The sequence below is a fragment of the Anoplopoma fimbria genome, chromosome 3 (genome assembly GCF_027596085.1).
Source record: "Anoplopoma fimbria isolate UVic2021 breed Golden Eagle Sablefish chromosome 3, Afim_UVic_2022, whole genome shotgun sequence".
Lineage (NCBI taxonomy): Eukaryota > Metazoa > Chordata > Actinopteri > Perciformes > Anoplopomatidae > Anoplopoma > Anoplopoma fimbria.
The window spans coordinates 24,775,094-24,795,001 of NC_072451.1; the positions used below are offsets into that span (position 1 = coordinate 24,775,094).

Genomic DNA, 19,908 nt, shown 5'->3' on the forward strand with positions numbered 1-19,908 from the left:
GATGTAAGATCGACCAGCGGTCTAAAACACTATTTTCACTACTATTTTAAACAATATGAAGAGCAATGTGTTCTTTTGCTACGACAGTTTATACAGAAAAAGTACACTCAAAACACTTTTTGAACTCTTAAAATGTCATTGTCATTTGACTTCAAGTCCCTGATTTTCATTTTTAAGTCCAGCTCCTGCTAGATTGCATTGCATGGATTCAACACAGTATGCAATAGTTACATAAATCATACTTTTCTTCATATCTTTACAGTAAAGACAGCGATATACAGTAGGTGTTTGGAAGCAGAGTGTAAGGGGTGATACTAAGACTAAAGGTGCTGGCACAGTAGACTAGACCAGTTCCACCTTAAGTTATACTAGTTTAATTGTATAGACTCCTCCTAGCCAAAGTGTCTCAAAACTTTGAGTTGCTCTTTTCTTTCTGCTGACACCAGCACGCAGTGCATCCAGGTCCACTGCCTGGTGCCGCTGGCGTTAGCTGATTGGTCATTTAGCAGGCTGACAGATCAGCTGGACTGACCTAAAACAAACAGATTCTCCTACAAAAAAGGCCTCTTTCCTGAACTATACCAGGGTCACAAGTTGGAAGACAGCCGGGATCTGGCAGAGTCTTGCTCTGGAAGGCTGACAATTGAATCTTTCTTGGGAACTCCAGAGTCTGGAGGTCCTGATCCAGCAGCTGCTGCTACTGCCCCCGTTACAGCAGGTCCACCAGGCGGGGCTGTGGAGGCAAAGGCCACCCTTTGTTGAGCTCCTGCCGATCTCCCCACCCCCGAGGGCCCTGGCAGGTTGGGGTGAGGAGGCTGAGAGGGACCTATGGAGTTGTTGGAGGTGCGGGTAGATTGTGGAGGGCTGGGGGCTGCAGAGGCAGCTTGTTGTGTTCCCTCCTGGGGAAGTGAAAGCTGGGAGGCAGATAGGGCCCTGGTATCCTGGCTCAAGCTACCTGCATGAAGGGAGTGGGTGCTCTTGTGTGAGGCAGGCCTCTGCTGGGTATGTGTGGGGCTTGGTGCGTGGTGCTGTACTAGGGACAATTGGGAACCAGAGGGTCCTGCGCTCGCCATGTACTGGAAAGTCCGTCCTGAAGCTGCGAGCGGGCTTTGGACAGGCGGGCTGGAGATTGCAGATCCAAACGCCCCTCCGAACGTTTGAGGGGGTTGAGACTGAAGAGGAGACATGGAGACTGGGCTGGCCAGGCTCTGCATCACCTGGAACCGTCGCACCATACGAGGAGACTGCAGAGTCCCTGGACCCACCAACGGACTCGCCATTTGAGGACAAAAGCTCATAGCCACAGCCTGCTGAAGCGTGGCGATAGCGGAGCCCGACTGCGGCTGGCCAGGAGGAGCAAAGATACCGCCAATGGACGGGGTCATAGACATGGCCCGCGGTCGCTGCAGGTCCACCAGCTTCACCATCTCACGGTCGTACTTGACAATCTCCTGGATCAGCTCGTTCTCTTGGTTGTTTAATAGACCAGAGTTGAGATCATGCTGAACCTTGTGCATCAGGATGGAGTTCTTTTTGCCTGATTCATTTTTAAGGACGGGACGAAGAGGACAAAAAACAGAACACATAAACAGATGGAAACAAAAGGATTTGGAAAGGTAGAACAATATGGGTTAGATTTGGCATGTGATGTCCTTTAAATCAGGTACATCCTCTAGCAGAACAAGCCCTGAGGAAAATAGATGTGTCACCCTGTACTCTCATCTTTTGTTACAGTGTCCTGTGTTATTCTGAGGGAACAGCACAGCTCATTTTACTGCCTATTTTAACATTAATACTCTGGACAGATTTCCAAAGCACATTATCATTTTGTTCTGAGTACATGGGGTTCATTTCAGAGTTTTTTTATTTGAAAAAATTAGCTTTATTAAGAGACTTACAAAAATGCGATACTGATGTTACATGTGTTTGTACTGCTAGTCATATGTCTGACTGCTTCAGTAGCTTCAACCTATGGTCATGCACACAAATGATGTACTTCATCCCCAGAACCATCACTTAGTTTTAAGTGATGGTTCTGGGGATGAAGTACATCAGATTATTTTTATAAGCATGGACAATTTCAAAAGCAAGATTATGGACTATTTAAACACTGAATGCACATGTTACTGAACAAATACTTTCAATTCATGGGTTGATGTGATATTCTGTTTGTTTTAAGTCTATTTCTTATTGCTTTTAGGTGAAGTTTATTGCATTTTTTTAAACATTTTGTTGCCCTGTTTTAAGTCTGGTGCTTGTGCTTTTATGTCGGTAAAATATTTTAAATCTCAATGGGAATATCTTGGGGGACAAAAAAAGGTTTAATATAAAATTAGATCAATGTACCCTTATGTCAGCCTCTTATCTTATGTAAGCATTCAATGGAGCAACTTTTTACCTATGCGGTCTAGACGGTCAATGGCAACAGTCTCAAAGGCGCGTCTCATCATGGGATATTCTTCCAGGACCTCATTGAAGTGGTCAACAGACAGAGAGTAGAGTCGACAGTAAGTCTCTGCTCGCACGCTGGCTGTTCGCCGACCCCTCGTTAATAAACAGATCTCTGAAACGACAAAGAATAAAGTGCATCAGCTTTAAAAACAAAACAAAACAAAAAGGCTTAAAATGTCACCATCAGAGATATAAAGAGAGAAAAGAGAAAAAAAATGAAGCCACAAACTGTGTCCTACCTCCAAAATAGGAGCCGTCAGAAAGTTTCATTGCCAGAGTGCCCTTAGTGATGACGCTGCAGACTCCGTGCTGAATGAAGTACATTTTCTTCCCAATGGTCCCTTCCCTTATGATGTAATCATGCGGCTGGAAAACCTCAAAACGCAGCTTGGTCAACATGGCCGTCACAAAGTACGGCTCTGCATTGGCAAACAGCGGCATGGATGCCACCAGCTTGCGACAGTTGAAGTTCACAATTTCCTAAGAAAAGACATATTGTTTGGTGAGAGATATCTGTAAAATGTACAACTGCAGCACTACACTGCAGTCAAGTATGGATTCTGAGTTCAGGGATTTTTTTGTATTAATGTTCATCTTTTAAGTATATGTCACAACTAACTGCAAGGCATAAAATAAGTAGTGATTTTGTATTTTCAAAATCAAACAATTATCTCAAACAAAATATGATCCTTCAGCAAGACTTCATATGCGGAGATTGTGTGTCTTATTGTGCGTTTATGTCTCACCTCTCTTAGGGGCTCGCTGAGTTCTCCCAAAATGCTCTCCTCATCGAACATCTTGCCCTGGTATCTGTGCTCATAGTAGTCATGGATTTTCTGTCGGAAGTCGGAAGGCAGCTTGTGGAAGGACATATACTGCTCCACTTGTTTGTACTGAGAGGGAGCGAGACGGACAGAGATAATGTTCTGTTAATGCAGTGCACATAATAATTCTGACACTTTTCCCACTGTAACAATATTTTTTATTGTTAAATTGTTATTGTATAAAGTCTGATGATATTCTGTATTTTCTTATTGGCAGAAAAATCCCATGAAGCGGATCCAAAACCAATAATGCATTGATCCCACCAACAAGTGCTGTCTGTGAAGTCAAAGCCTGATAAAGCTGACTCTTCTGTGCCAAAGAGCTCCATTGTTGTCCAAAAAATATCAAAAACACATCAATGAGCCACACTGTTGTTCCTTCATTATGATGAGAATGGGCACTGTAGTTTATTTTAAATTAATCCCACAAACATGCTGTTAATTACTGACTACAGAACCAAATGTGTATTTCTCCACAGCTAAAAAATTGCCACGGGTTGTAAAGCACAAAGGATCAGATCATGTATGCACCCATATCGTTACACACTTATGTAAATATACTCAGCAGGAATTACAACTCACACACAGCAAGTATGCAGAGATCTTTGGATATATGTATGTAGAAACCTCAAAGCAAAGCTGTTTATTTCTTTGATATGACATTTGGTGAGCACTACACTCAGTTGGCAGTCTAATGCAACGGCATGGCAGTAAATCTTAACCTTCTGAAGGTTATAATGTCAGTTTATACTGAAACTGTTTTAGAGAGGTGCCTGATTAAAATCTATGGCCACTTTGAATGAATGAATTGTATTGCATTGCATTGTCCGCAGATTATTTTCTAGTGTCTCATTATTTGGTGCACAAAATTGTTCAGTATAAACTCCTCTCATTATAGCACGTTACAAATCAACAGCTCCAAAAGCTACAGCCTCTAAAGAGGATGCAGCTTATCAATGAAAATAAACAAGGTTTTTTTCTGAAGGATGACTCAACAACCACAATACAAACTGCACAAAACAGTGCAGGCACATGCCCTTCAGTTGTCAACTGAAAAGAGCACACTCCCTCATGCTACCTAGAAGTTAATCAATGCCAGATCGATAGAAATTGAGGAGACAAACATGGCAACAACACAAACAATCAGCTGTGGTGTTGAGATATGCTAATTGCAATCCATCCAAAGAGCCAACTGAGAAACCAAAAACTACATGGCTGGCCTGCTGACTGGGGGGTGACGGATGTGGTGGTGAATCGAGCAGACAATCGACTGTTGAGAGAGAAAGATTTCTCCTCGTTCTTTGTTATCTGACTGTGCACTTCAACCAAGCTCAAATGGAAAGCCCTAATAAGACGCATAACTCCACCTTACACCTATATAGCTGTCCAAAACACAATTTTGAGAGGCAGTGACAGCTCAGTGGGCAAGCACCTGCTGCTGGGTACTTTCAGGAAGTGAGGAAAGTCATCGTCCAAACCACCTCTGTCCTGTCGTTCCAACACTGTGCAGTGGATGAACAGACACAACTGGAAGGACCCAGTTTCACTTTAGGTGATATTGCATGAATCCAGATGAAGGCCACGAGCAAAACAATGAGGTTCACCTACTTGCACACCAAGAACTTTGGATCCTCAGCAACGAAATATAAATGTTTAAGTTGGTAATTGTTTGTACTTAGAGACAGACAGGCTGGCTCCCTGTTTCCAAAAGAGATACATATTTGGCAAACAAAGATTGCTAGTTGCATACAACTGAATACTTGTGTACACATGGAGATTCCTGCAGTACAGGCCAATGAAATCCTCAATTTCTTGAGAGCAGTGCACTAAGTCACAGCTAAAATGCACCCCACTATAATGTAATTCCAGCTGATATTGTCTTTGCACCTGAAACTAAACAGAACTGTGACTACCATTTCATATAACTAAGGTCACAGAAGCAACAGTAACTAAATGATCTCAACTGCAGAACTGACTGACAGTATTTACAGTGCTTTCAGAAAGTTATTACATTTTGCTGAATTGTTTGATTTGCTATAAAACTAAACCTGTGGGGCTGAAGTGCTGACTCTGAAGTGTGATTACATCCACGTCAGATGAGCTGTGTAGGAATTATAGTGTTTATTTGTATGCACAGCTATTCCATTGTAGGAGGAAGAAAGTAAGAAGTTAACATAATCTTGAATGAAGTCTTCATATTTAAATGGCTGACGCTATGACCCGAAGACATCAGCAGACACTTGGCATCCTCCCCGGTGATGCTCTGCCAGGTTTGTACTCTTCACTTCTTGCTTCTTGCACTTTCGAAGTTCAGTCTTGTCATCAGGAATATTATCCTGGTGCATTAGACTAAAAGGTTGCAAATGCAATATTGCTAACCCACTATGGATGTGAACACCCACAACATTCTTTACCACACCCAACACCCATCTCTTTTTTTGGGATTGTCTGCCTAAATTAAAACAAATGGACTTACATTTTCAAGGTTTAGTTTTTTCTGTTTAACTGCCAATTTGTGATTTGGCGTTGAGTGTGAAATGCTTTTGTGCTTATAAGGTAAAGAGACAGATTCTTTTTAAGGGTTTTTAAGAGTTTTAAACATCAGCCATGACTTTCCCTCTCAGGATTATTTGTAATAACTTTGTGATAACTTTGCAGATCTCCTGACTCCACTCCTGACTTTTTACATTGTAAAATACTTTGGCCTATGACCAAATACCTGCCAAACTAATGACATCCCATCAGCCTCAGCTGTACTTTCTCCTCTAATTACAAAATGTTAGAATGCTAACATGCCTAAGTATAGCATCAGGGCTGCAAGCATAGCTGTAGGTGTGTTTGATCACCTCCAATGAAAAGCCAAAAATCTAATCCAGAAAAAGTTTCCATAATACTGGCAGTCTGTAAATGTTCCAACGCATCTCACAGTCGGTGGTCAAATCTTTACGCCTCAGCCTCTCTATTCTATTTCAAATCCAATTTACTAGATTACAGAGTAAAAACAGATAAAAATAGAGAAAACAAATACTTTCTGACCTGTATGTGGGTTTAATGCTATGATATACGTGTTTCTGCAGAGGATGTTGATATACAATGACCCCACATTGCTAGGCAAGAAAAGTCTTGTCACTCTGCCCAGAAAAAGCAATGTGTGTTTCTGACTGATTACATCTCCCACGCTGCTTCCTTCTGCCATATAACATAAACATAAATAAACCAAACATGCAACGTTTGAATAATTTAAAATCTACGTAGGTTAAAGTCTCCTGGATGGGAGGGCAGCTGCACAGCTCCTCTGATCTTCCGGAGTTACACAACACAATGTCTCACCTGCATGAGTGACTCTGCATCCTGACATCCGCAGATGGAGAGTGGCCTGAAGAAATCACCCTGTGTCACAACTCTTTACCCGACGTGTCAGAGCTAACGCTGCAGCTGGTGAGCCTTTCACAGAATAGAATTGCTGATTGTGAACAAAGTGTAGGTGAGGGGCGGTCCGCCAGCGAGGGAAAAACCTTCTGCTCCCTGCAGAGATGCAGCGACCAAGCAGCTGTGGTTATGAGGCAGCAAAAGCCTATCTGATTGAACTTAGTCGGTGGCATTTAATGACTTGACTTTGAGAGCCATGTCACATTGCGGCGTATCGATCGTCATCAGGCCAACCTGTATCTGTCCAGTATCCCAGAGGAGAGGGAGCGAGCGTTTGGCCGGTGCATCACAGAACCCACGAGGGAATGACATCTCCAAATGAGAGTGAAAATGACTTTTGCATTTTCTGTGTCACTTTGATGACAGTGTATGCGGCAACAAACTGTTCCACCAACATTTTGTCATCTAAAGTTCTGCGTTTGTCTTTGACTTTGATTATATTTTTACCCTTTTAAACCGATTAACTAATGACCCAATACAGCAATCAGCTTCGTATCATTTCCCTCTCCTTCTTTCTTTCCTTACCTACAGTTTCCTTGTGTTTCCTTTCCTCTCCTCTCCTTTTCTCCTGCTCACTCATCCCACTACCTCTCTCCATTGGAAATTCTAATTGGGGTTCATCCCAAACGGCCATGTGGATGTATAATTCATTCACTTAATTCTCTGTTTAATCGTCTCATTGTATTATGCAGCACATTCACCAAAGAGAAAAAAATCAGATAGTGTAAGTCAGAGCTTGATTCGTCTTTCTTCAATTCAGAGATGTGTACACAGGGAGGAACAACACACTGTGGGGTCCCACACAGTACAAAGTCTAATTTAATGAATGAGGCTAAGGAAACACTGATATTCCTACAATTCAGTCAAAGGGAGTGACGACCAAAGGAGACTGGCAGATAAGGGCTTGTTCATCAGACACACTTTCTACTACAGTAGTGAATATCCTTCATGGCTAAATGGATGGTGTTTTTTTGTAGAGGATGGTGTAGGAATTTCTTTGGCCACTATCTTTGCAGAGTCAGCCTGGCTCTGGATAATTGGAGCGATCAGTGACAAACTGTCTGGCTAAGAGAAGACGGATCACTGTTGTTGATGATGGCAGCGGCACGGAGAGGGAGCACAGGAAGGGGGGTATAAAACAATCTTGTATCCTATCTTTTGCCACATCATGGCAGAGAACTCAGACTGATGTGTGCTCTCTTTCTTGCTGTGACTTGCTTAGTCTTTTCAACGACAAGACAGGAGCACTGATTCAATGTAAAACCGAATGCAAGACTATTAAGTGACGATAATTGATGCAAAAAGTGAATCCTTGTAAAGTTATATGACTAGTCTATTGTCTGCTGCATGTTACAAAGGCACAATCTGTGATGTATGAACAAATGTCTCAATAAAGTTATTGAAACATTAAATAAAGAAAATGAAACATTAAATAAAGAGAATAAAACATCAAATAAAGATAATAAAACATTAAATAAATAGAATGAAACATTAAAGAGAATGAAACATTAAATAAAGTTAATAAAACATTAAATAAAGAGAATGAAAAATTAAATAAAGAGAATAAAACATTAAATAAAGATATTAAAACATTAAATAAAGAAAATAAAACATTAAATAAAGATAATAGATGATATTGCAGCCTTCGTGGCATCAACTTAAGATCTTAAAAATAAGAACTTGAAAATGTAAATATATACATATATATATATAAATATATTGTGTTTTATATGTATGAACAAATGTCTCAATAAAGTTATTGAATTTAAAAATTAAAAATTAAAAAAAAGAATCTACCCGGCATGCAATGCGCGGTGATCGCCGGAACCTATTTCCCGGTCACCGGGATTCTACCGGGACGTCTCCACTAGCTCCCGGGCGGCTCAACCTCCTCTAGCTATGCTAGCTATAGGAGGTTGAGCCGGCCGGTCCACCGGTACCGGTACCGTGAAAAACACCGGTAATCCGGCACACCGGTATACAGGAGGATGAGCCGTCCAGTGAAACATCCGTGAAAACATCATGACATTACGTCACTGCACCGCTACTGTGACAAACACGAATAAAACATTAAATAAAGAGAATAAAACATTAAATAAAGATAATAAAACATTAAATAAAGAGAATGAAACATTAAATAAAGAAAATAAAAGATTAAATAAAGAGAATGAAAACTTTAAATAAAGAGATTAAAACATTAAATAAAGAAAATAAAACATTAAATAAAGAGAATAAAACATTAAATAAAGATAATAGATGATATTGCAGCCTTCGTGGCATCAACTTAAGATCTTAAAAATAAGAACTTGAAAATGTAAATCTTAAAAATAAGAATAAAATAAATATATATATATCACTGAACCGCTACTGTGACCAACACGAAACATTGACCAACAGAAACATTAAATAAAGAAAATAAAACATTAAATAAAGAGGACGGATGTAAATAATATATTTAATTATGGCGAAACTCGATCCGGCTGCTCCAGATCCCGTCCTAGCTGTGAATGCTGGCTGGTTTATGTTAATAGTAATACCTGTGCTTTTCCTACTTAAGGTAAAAACGACTGCTCTTAAAAATGGCTTTCAGATGTTAAATCTTCCTAATAAATTTAATTTAGACTCCATGAAAACCGGAAGTATCATCACATTTTCTAAAGTAGACTGGGTGATTTCAGGCGAACACTAAACTAAATCTAGTTATCATGTAAATAAACATAAGATATCTGTAAAATGATGTAATGCAATGACCAGCTATCCATACTTTGAGACTGAAATCTGCCTGCTAAAATTTAGTCACAGAGTGCACTCAAAAGCCGGGGTGACAGAAAATAGCATGGGTCATGTCATAAACATTAAGTGCTGGAGCTAGCTTGGCTAGCAGTTTAGTCGTCCACAAAGTTGTAAGTTATAGCACTTTAACAAACATTTTACTGTCTCTGTCATCCTCTGTCACTGTTCTTGCGCTCACGACAGCCAGGCAGCATCCTTCCCGCTCTGTGACTTGCAGTATTTTGCCGTGCAGTTACAAAAGAAGAATATCACAATAATATTTCTCAATGAGGTCAATCCAATTGCATTCAGTCTTCGAAAATTCTAAAAGTGCTGCTCATTTGTAAAGATTATCTTGCTGAACAAAAACGGGAAGTATGATAAATTATTTTTGCCACAGAGCTAATTTTCTGCAATGATCTAAAAATCCAATTGAATAATGTCCATTTCCTTTTTGTTGAGGGAGCCAGTGCAATGCTAAATTCCTGGCTGTCATAGAAAAATAAGTCATCCATGTGGCACTCCATGTGGAGAAAAATTCACCATAAAAAGTGACTGTTTAAAGGCCCTGCAGACCTACACATGTTTTTTTTTTACTTATCCTGGCTTATGAGACCAAACCACAAAGCAATAAGGAGTTTAGGTGCATCCCCTCCTACCAAAACAGCTGCATCCAAACTAATACGAGGGTTAAACAAATGTTAGAAAAGCACAGTGTTACATGCCCACTCAGTCATGTCATATTGTTACACAATAATTACAAGTAGCCAGGTCTGAAAATCGTCAGCTTTCTAGTTGTAGACATTTCCTCAATTTCTGACAGTGACGATTTGTCCCACTTGGTGAAAAGAACTACATAGTTGTCAACAGACTCCAAGTAAAATAGCTGACTGCAAAACCACAATCCCCAGGTGTTACATCTAAATGAAATCCAATACTAACAATACTATAATGGTTTCAGCTGATTTAAAATAGTTTATCTGTATCTGGTTTCACTAATTGAATACATAACACCAGAAAAGAACAGGTGGGTGAAGCATCTTATACTGTGTGAACTCTCAGGCTGGTTTTCATGCTCTTCTTTTATTATGCCGGCAGTGCATGAATCCAGCATGAGACAAAGTCTAAGTGAAAACACCTGTGTGTGTGTTTGTGCACCCTGGAGTCTGAAGGGACATTAATGCCGCATTTTCGAGTGACCTCACAACGAATTACATAAAATAGGGTAAAGTCAGAATCACAAAGTCAAAATCACAGAATATAATGCACCAAAAAAAGCGTTTCTACTGGCCAAATATGCAAGTTTGAAGGTCATATAACAACAAACATGAATACTGACGTGTAACTTTCCAAGAGCAGTGATCACCAGAAACATATTCACTAATTAGTCATCTGCATTGTTTCTAAAGGTGCATTAAAGGTGGCACAAGTTAGACTATTTATTTCTATTTTAGGTCTATGTGCCCTGCTACTGTGTGTTTTTTTGTATAAATAACTCATAGGTCTCTGCACCAAAGCCACCAACCCAGATTCTCCCTAAATTATACCAGCATGCATTGTGAGTCTGACATTACTGCTGGGCTGAAATGGAAACCTCGACACAATGCAAACTCGAGCCTCACTGTAGCTGTAACAGACTGCCGGCAGACTTGTTTTGCTAACACTCTCCAAATGATAGAAATGTCACTCACAGTCCGATCCGGAGGCGAATTCACCCAGCAGCATCGGCATCAGCCTCACTGGCATGGCTGGCACTTTTCTGCCATACACGTTTTTTTTTTTTTAATAAACACGTCTTCAGCTCAAATACTAATCCTAAGAGCAGCAGAAAAAAGCCTACTGGTCAGAAAAATACTTCTGGTTAAATGCACTTTCCTGCCCTCAGCAGAAAAAAACATATATTCTGGGATAGAGTGACAATGCATTAGTAAATATCTAAATATGAGCAAATACACAAGAATGCACACAACATTATGAACACATTTCTGAAGTGAAATCCTGTTTGCTTCTTACTCCTTAATTTATCCTAAAACTGAATAAAAATACAGTTTAAATTGTACACCTCATCACAGCTCTTAAATACATATGACATTACTGCATGCGGTGCAAATTTAACTGGATATTTAAAGCTGAGGTGAAAACTTATAAACGCCAGCAACAAGAAAAGGGGGAGTAATGATGTTATTATTGGAAAGGTGAGTGAGCCCCACTGTGGAAGAACCCACGCCTAACAGATTAAACACAACGGATCTATCTCTAGCCTTTCAACTCCCATCATCCAGGACACACAGTTAAGACAAGAGCAACAGTAAGCACTCAAAGCATTTATTGGAAATGAAAATAAATAAAAAATAAAAACACTTAAGGGGAGTTTCAAACAATGCTAAATAAACAAAATGCACCCTAAACAATGTGAAACAGACAGTGTTCAAATATCTCACAGTCCACAAGGACTTGTGTCGCCAACAAGGCCCTACCGTCTCCCACACATTTCCCCTCCCCCCTCGCTTTGCTCCCTGTAGCAGACAGTTAGCAGTAGCACTGCACCTCTCAAGGACACAACCAACGGAGAGGATAAAGAGGGAGGAGGAGAGGAAGAAAGACAGAGAAATTCAGATCAAAACGAGAGGAGAGAGGGATAAACATTAGAGAAATATGGCAGACAGCTGAAAATCAGGTAGAAATATTTTAAAGGGGGATGAAAAGAGAAAAGAGGGGATGAGATAATGAAAAGAGGGCTAAGTAAAGATGCAAACAGACGATACAGAGTGCAGATAGAGTGAGGGCCAGTGAAATTAGTGATCAGGAAGAGAGAGAGAGAGGCGGCCATGGTTGCCTACATCACCTTCAGGATGACATTGGCAGGACACACAGGTCTGCTGCCTCATCAATTCTACTGCTGCCCAAGGGGACATCATATCACACACACACACACACACACACACACACACACACACACACACACACACACACACACACACACACACACACACACACACACACACACACACACACACACACACACACACACACACACTATCTCTATGTCTCGTTCTCTCTCTCCCACATCAGCCCCCACGCACACATACGCCCAGCCCCTGGCGACGTGGCTCTACCTGGCCGAACACACCCGGAGCCTCTGATTGGCTGCTGAAAGCCAGCAACACTCCCCCTGCTCCCCAGCCAGCGAGACTCTGCTTGGAAACAGAGAGGCTGTGCCGTTACCACTACAGGCCACTGCTGCAGCACTGTTCAGCACTGCTCTGATCCCCATCCTTGTTTCTGATAGGCATAGGAAAATACTAGCTACTGAACATATAAGAGTGGTTAAATAATATCTGGTATTGTGTGATTAAGGTCATAACCTACAGCAAAGTGGTGTGACCTGATGCTACACTGGGCTGTTGCACAACAAACACACATGTTACATTTAGATTTATTCAGTAGCAAATAATCAATAACGTGACATCAGCTGAAGCCAATCCTAAACAAAGACACAGGAGAAGAAAGAGAAATAACAAGCTGAACCATTTTTAATATTGACCTCTGAGGGAGCTCTTCATTGCACTTACCCCCTAGTGGGCCAATCAGCACACAACTACCACTGTGCAGACACACATAGTTGAACCGACACAGATATCCAAACCAAAGCTTTCAGCATATGCTGACAGAGTACCGACCCCATACCAGTGATCTTCTTTTCACATATTAAAAATCTGTAAAATTCTTCTATATATAATTATATGAGGGTATTACTACACATCAGCTCTCAAAGATATAGTGTGCTAATTTAAGAGCTTTGGAGGTGCTGTTAGGTGGAATTCCCCTTCATGCTTAGTTAGCTGGCTGGTGATGGTAACTTCATATTTACTGAGGAGACTCTAGATAGTTGCTCTCGGCAAGAAAGCAAATGTTTCCCAAAATGACTATCTTTTCCTTCAATTGGAAATAAAAGTGGAAAAAGATATATTAAGAGGTTAACAGGAAACAGCAAAATGTTTGAACATGGGACAGAGATGACTTGAATGAAGCTCCTCACCTTTTCTTGATACTGCCGTCTTGAGGAGTCCAGGGACTGGATGAGAGCTGTCGCATGGCCAATAAAAACAGCATAGCAAGTCGCTCCTACAATCATACTGAGCATGGTGAGCCAGATGTCTGATAGACTTTCTGGGGCCTGCCGGCCATAACCGATGCACAGCATGTGGCTCATTGCCTTGAATACGGCGAAGGAGTACAGCTCTGACCAGGTATCATTCTGTGGAGAGAGAGGAAGGGGAGATAAGCAAATAGTTAAAGACATCAATGTTACATAAAAAGGCCTGTTTTGAGGGAGAGTGGTGGCGGAGAGTAGGGAACCAGAGGAAAAGCTTTGGGGACAGCAGGGTCGTGGAATAGCACTTGTACGAATAAGAACTCCAGGGACGGAGCTGCATTAGAAGGAAAGAGGGAAGAAGAGGAAACAACATCGGGGGAATCCTTCGAGGCCTAATCAGTAAAGTAGAGACGGTTTGGAAATTATTTCCTCAGAGAGGAATGACAATGAGAGGTCATTAAATATGCTCTTTCAGAGCTGGGTGAATAGGAATCTACAACAGGCGGTGACAGCCAGGCAGCGGCCACCAGGCTGCTTGTTTTAGAGATACACAAAGGGTCATACCTCAGGTTGTTCGATCCCTTTGAGGACATCTGATCAACACTGTCCTAAATGTAAATAGTGGCTCTGTGTTTTTCCACTGCAGCTTTAAGCCAAAAAAAACCTTTGTCACAAAAGAGAGGGGTGAATGAGAAATCCAAAAAGATCCATTGATCCGATACTTTTGTCCACCAGCTCCCTTTGTTTCCATTTTTGCTTTCATTAGCTCCAACTGTGGTGACCTCGACCTGAACAGAACGCTGAATGCCAATTCATTTAAAGTTAAAGTCAAAAGCCGGGGTTGAAGCCCAGGTTTTTGGGTTTAATTTAAATCTTTCTACCAGGGGAACTGCATCCTGTGAAATGAAACTCTATTGTTAAAGCAGCTTCTGTCTGTGGAAAAATTACGTTTAAAATAGCCTCCTGAAAACCTCTTAGAGGATGGCTTCAAGGGCACAAAAAAACAACATCTTCTATCATGGCTCCTGACACACACACACACACACACTCCTACTCTCTAAATTTGTAGCAGGCTATACAAAGAGGTTAAAGTCTGCATTCAGCAAAGGCAATTAACTATATCCTCTATCATAACTTATAGAGGAGCATTAGCAGTCTATTAGTGGATGTGCCATCACATTATAAAACAGGCTTTCCTTTCCCTGGCCTATTTCAAATAACTAAATTAGCCCCATCACTGCCTTGTTAAACCCACTTCCAAAACGTCAACATTTCAAGAGCTAAGAAAAGTTGCTATACCATGTAAAATTTGTTATTTTCAGTGTCTTTATACCTTGTGCTCTGGGAAATTGCAATAGGCACTTTTCAGATTTTTTCATGTTTTATGAATAAATGATGAATTAATCAATAACAAAAAATATGTCAATAATTAAATAAATCACTGAAGAAGAGGACTATAGAGAAAATGAACAAAACACATCAACAATAAAACAGCATGTGTCTTATGTGTCTGTTCTGATCTAAGAGACACGTCATTAAAGGGCCACACGGTGATACAAGGACTTCTCCGTCACGAGCAGAGAGAAAAAAGACTCCAAAAATAAATACAGCTCCACCAAGTGGGCTGAGGCTAAATGGTGAATGTGAAAACAGAAAGAGAAACAGTGGAGTGAAACAGATTGAATAATAGATGAACGATGAGCACTTTGATTCTGAAATAGCACAGGCAACAGAGAGGGAGAAAGAGACTCCATAGCCTCCTAAGTCTCAGCCCTCCCCGGAGATTTCGGTTTGGGAACTATCCTTTACTTTGTTGGTAATCAGCGGCTCCATTAGCTGCAGATAGTCTGTTTGAAGTTGGCTGATAACGCAAAGGGCTTTAAATATATCTTCCCTTGCCCTAAAATGTCTCTTTGTTTATGCTGCTGTGGCCTCGCTGTGCAGAAGGCCTCATATATCTCACATATGAACTCACACGTAAATCTCACCTGCCAAACTGAATGAACAGAAGTTAGTCATGTGCCTTCCAGAAGTGACAAAATGTACCAGCACTTGGCTCAGAGTGTGTGATAATTCAAGTGAGGTTATAGACACACTGGCAGCCCTGTGAGGCTGTAATGCTCATTGGAAAGAAAACCAAAATTCTAGGTAGAAAAAAAATAGTTTTTAAACTTAAGCAGTTGTAGAGACGAGGGGGATGTCAGGATAAAGGTCTATGGTAACATATATCATAAAGGTTTATCAGGGGTTTCTCATGAGAACTAAAGTGTTAAGATATGTGCGTGGTATAAATACAAAGTTCCCTTGTGTGAGCTTGGTGTAAGCAAAAAGGTGAGATAGCTAGTGTTGGATAAGGTAAAGACATAAAAAAAGAAATATTCCTTATTTTTCTGGTTAAGCATCAGGTCTGTTCAAAAGTATCAGTGTTTTCATCTTTTTATTCCACTGTCACTACCTCAGTTAAGAGTGTTAGCATGCATACAAGTTGCACAAAGTAAGGCTAAGTCTGATGAGAGCATTACAAGGGAACATCTGGTCCAAATTTGTTGGTAATCCATTTTATGGTTGTCAGGACATTTCACTATAAAACACGAATGGCAATCTCATGGTGGCGGTAGAGGAAAGGTCTGGAGATCGGAATATTCATTAGTATTCAGCCTCTGGGAAACAATGAAAGTCTGTAGCTATATTTATGTTTAAATTTCTATAGCAATCCTTCTGATAGTTGTTTTATTTCAGTCTGGATCAAAGTAGTCGACCAACCCATCAGCCAGTCTCATAACTTCACAGTTCACTGAATGAAGGACCGATATATGCAGGGATGGAAGAAATGACAGAGACAGGGAAGAAGCAGATAATGGAAAATGACGATATATCAGACTGAACAACCGATCACTATGTGTGTCCAACGGCTGATAAGCTGGACAAATATCAAAAGGTAATTGACACACATGTAACAAAGCCTGTGTCATCTCCGCCTCCTGCCTCCTCTCTTTGTGTCTCTTCCTTCCTTTCCTCTGGTCTGCCTCAGTGAGTGTGTGTAGGCTGGGCGGTGTTGCTTGGGAATGTGGAAGACAATGCATCCTCGGCTGTGGCGTAGTGGAGAGCAAGGTAGTTCTCCATTCAGAGGATCGGTGGTTCGATACCCGGCTTCGGCAGTCGATGTGTCCTTGGGCAAGACACTTAACCCCAAGTTGCTCCTGAAGGCTTGCCATCGGTGTGGACTGGATGATGAATGTTAGTTAGAGTCTGATGGTGCATGGTAGCCTGTCATCAGTGGGTGAATGGGTGAATGATATGTAATATACTACTGACTGTAAGTTGCTTTGGATAAAAGCGTCTGCTAAATGACTGTACTGTACTGTAATGTAATGTAATCCTCATCCCTCAACAGTTAATTTAAAGACCACAAGAAAAGCGTCTCAACATATTCTATCCTTCAACATAAACACTGTGTGATGGATTCCTAGTGTAGATGCTTTCAGTTTATCAATTTGAACCCAAATTCATGATAATGGTTTAAAATGTTAGGAAGTACACGACATGAGAGGATTCATATCACATGTTTGTGCAATTAGTATGACACTAGAGATGGCCAGCTTCCTTAACTTAGCAAAACTGGAAGAAGAGCAAATTAAAACTTGTCGTTTTTCGTTTGTGTACTGAGTAAATAAACAAGATGTAACTTGTTAATCAGTGAGCTTTAGAGGGACTAGTTGTTGTTTTTTCCAAACTTTGGAAAAAGCCAAGCTAGCTGTTTCCCCCTGCTTTAAGCTTTTAAGTTAAGCTAACCAGACTCCAGCTTGAGCTCAGTATCTCACACACAGATAAAAGAGTGGTATTGATCTTTTCATCTAACTAGAAAGAAGAAAATAAATAAGCATGTTTCTAAAAATGTCAAACTGTTCCTTTAAAAGATGTTACATTCTTTAAAACATGCATGTGCAGAGAACACACATATTCAGCATTTCTTAGTTCAGTACAACAAACTGCTTACAGGTTTTTCGAATTTGAATTTGAATTAATATTTATACTTCTGAATATCAATTGAATCAGAGGCTTACTTATGGCCTCTAGTATCAAGCTACAAAAACGTAGGATCCCACATTTCCCACAATGCAACTTAATAGCTTAATTGCTTTGTAAATGCCCATTTCTATGGTGCCGGCGGAACCGCCTCCAGATCAACTCTGGTAAAATCAAAGAGCTGGTGGTGGACTTCCGCCGGGGTAAACACTGTCCTCCGGAACCAGTGAACATCCAGGGACAGGACATTGAGATTGTGAAATCTTATAAGTACCTGGGTGTTCACCTGAACAATAAACTGGACTGGACTAATCATTCAAATGCACTGTATAAAAAGGGTCAGAGCAGACTGTATCTGCTGAGGAGACTGAGGTCCTTTGGAGTGCAGGGAGCACTCCTGAGGACCTTTTTCGACTCTGTGGTGGCATCAGCCATTTTTTATGCAGTGGTCTGCTGGAGCAGCAGCATCCTGTACAGCTGACAGGAAGAGACTGAACAAGCTTGTCAGGAAAGCCAGCAGTGTGCTGGGGTGTCCACTGGATACGGTGGAGGTGGTGGGAGACAGGAGGATGATGGCCAAGCTATCATCCCTGATGAACAACACCTCTCACCCCATGCGGGACACCCTGGCAGCTCTGTGCAGCTCCTTCACCACCGGCTGCTTCACCCCCGGTGTGTGAAGGAGAGGTACCGCAGGTCCTTCCTTCCTGCTGCTGTCAGACTACACAACCAGCTCTGCTCCCAGCAGACCACATGACACTAAAAACCTGTGCAATACAAATTCAACGTGCAATTATAGTTATAATAGTTATTCTGTCTGTACATATAATACTTAAATTATTGTGGATTTTACTGTTTTTTATTGCTTATTTATAATAGTTGTTTTTTATTGCATTTTATTCTTATCTTGTCTTTCTTTTACTATGTCTCTTGTGTGCATTTTACCCTATGCTGCTGTAATCCTGCAAATTTCCCCGCTGCAGGACTAATAAAGGATTATCTTATCTTATCTTATCTTATCTTATCTTATCTTATCTTATCTTATCAAGCTCCATGACTTCAGTATGTAACACAGGCTTTTAGTTATGAATATGTCATCTCCACAGCGACAGAAAACACAATACGATTATTTTCACAAGCTAAGTAGTAATGATTATTATTAAACCGACATTTATGTTTAAAATATGTTCCTATGTTATTTATGTTTGTTTATGTTATTAAATATTTCCTTAGTGGGTAAAGTCAGTGACGAATTTTTATGAATTCATCTGCATTCTGGAAAAGCTTAAACAACTATTAAGCCTCCAGTTCTTGTGGGTCAGTCTGGAATATGTGCCACTGAGTTTGCTTTGAAAACATTATTTTTCTCATGAGGATATCTGTGAAAAAAATGTCTTACTAAGATGCAATGACAACTACTGTATCACTTAACTGTAGAGGGCTTGTTTGGGAATCATTTTGAAATGATCCCTATCAGGGTGCCACTTTCATTGTGACCATATGTAGCAAATTACTGTCTCCAAAACAGAAACATTTGCACTTCAACACAATAAGCTCACTGCTTCTTAAGTAATGGTTAAGTACAGTAACTGCACTTCTTCTTTGAGGAGGATAGTGTAGCACTATTGCCCTCAACAGTATGTGATTGTTCAGAACAAAAACATTGGAGGTCCTCTGGGACCGAGATAATCACATCTTTCCTCTCCTCCTCGCCGAGGAAACAAACACCACATAATTTCTAGTCCATTTACAGAGGTTAGGCAGCAGCTTTCACTTTTTGTGTTTACAGTATAGAATTTTACAGGCATGGTGAGTAGTTTACCACCAATTTGCAACATCCAGCAGCAGACCTGTATAACCATTTGGTCAAACTGGGTGCGGTAAGTAAATAAAGTGATTTAACACCATACGTAGTAATTACCGGCTTATCTTCTCCGAGGGAGCAGACCAGTGTACTGCAAAGCCCCCTCCTGCTGATGGCAGCAGGGGATAAAATGAGACGTCTCTGTGATGTGGATACAGTAAGGGATGGGTACACACACACACACTTGTAATTACAGAGTTGAAACCACACACCCTGTGTCTGTCAGTTAGCGCTGTGTCTGTCACTATCATTACCTCGTCGCCTCCACTGATGCAGCGAGGCTCTGCCACCAAACTGCACTCTACCATGGAGATTAACTATGTGGCTGACAAAGCCGCATAAAGCTAATGCTAAATATAAACCGAATGAAGTGAATGGACGGAATTGGGGTGCACTGAAAAAACAACCTATGTTCCCTGAGGTATTACAAGTTTGACTGAATCCAA

At 40.8% G+C, this 19,908-nt stretch overlaps 1 protein-coding gene across 1 annotated transcript in view; it reads right to left on the bottom strand.

The window, feature by feature from the left end:
- Nucleotides 1–587: 587 nt before the first annotated feature.
- LOC129089090 (potassium/sodium hyperpolarization-activated cyclic nucleotide-gated channel 2-like) overlaps nucleotides 588–19,908 on the bottom strand; it is a 28,121-nt gene continuing 8,800 nt past the window's right edge. The window contains exons 4-8 of the mRNA XM_054596432.1: nucleotides 13,516–13,734; nucleotides 3,198–3,344; nucleotides 2,691–2,931; nucleotides 2,399–2,563; nucleotides 588–1,537 (exon numbers count right to left, since the gene is read on the bottom strand). Of these exons, the coding sequence (XP_054452407.1) occupies nucleotides 588–1,537; nucleotides 2,399–2,563; nucleotides 2,691–2,931; nucleotides 3,198–3,344; nucleotides 13,516–13,734 (1,722 nt within the window). The remainder of the gene's footprint in view (nucleotides 1,538–2,398; nucleotides 2,564–2,690; nucleotides 2,932–3,197; nucleotides 3,345–13,515; nucleotides 13,735–19,908) is intronic.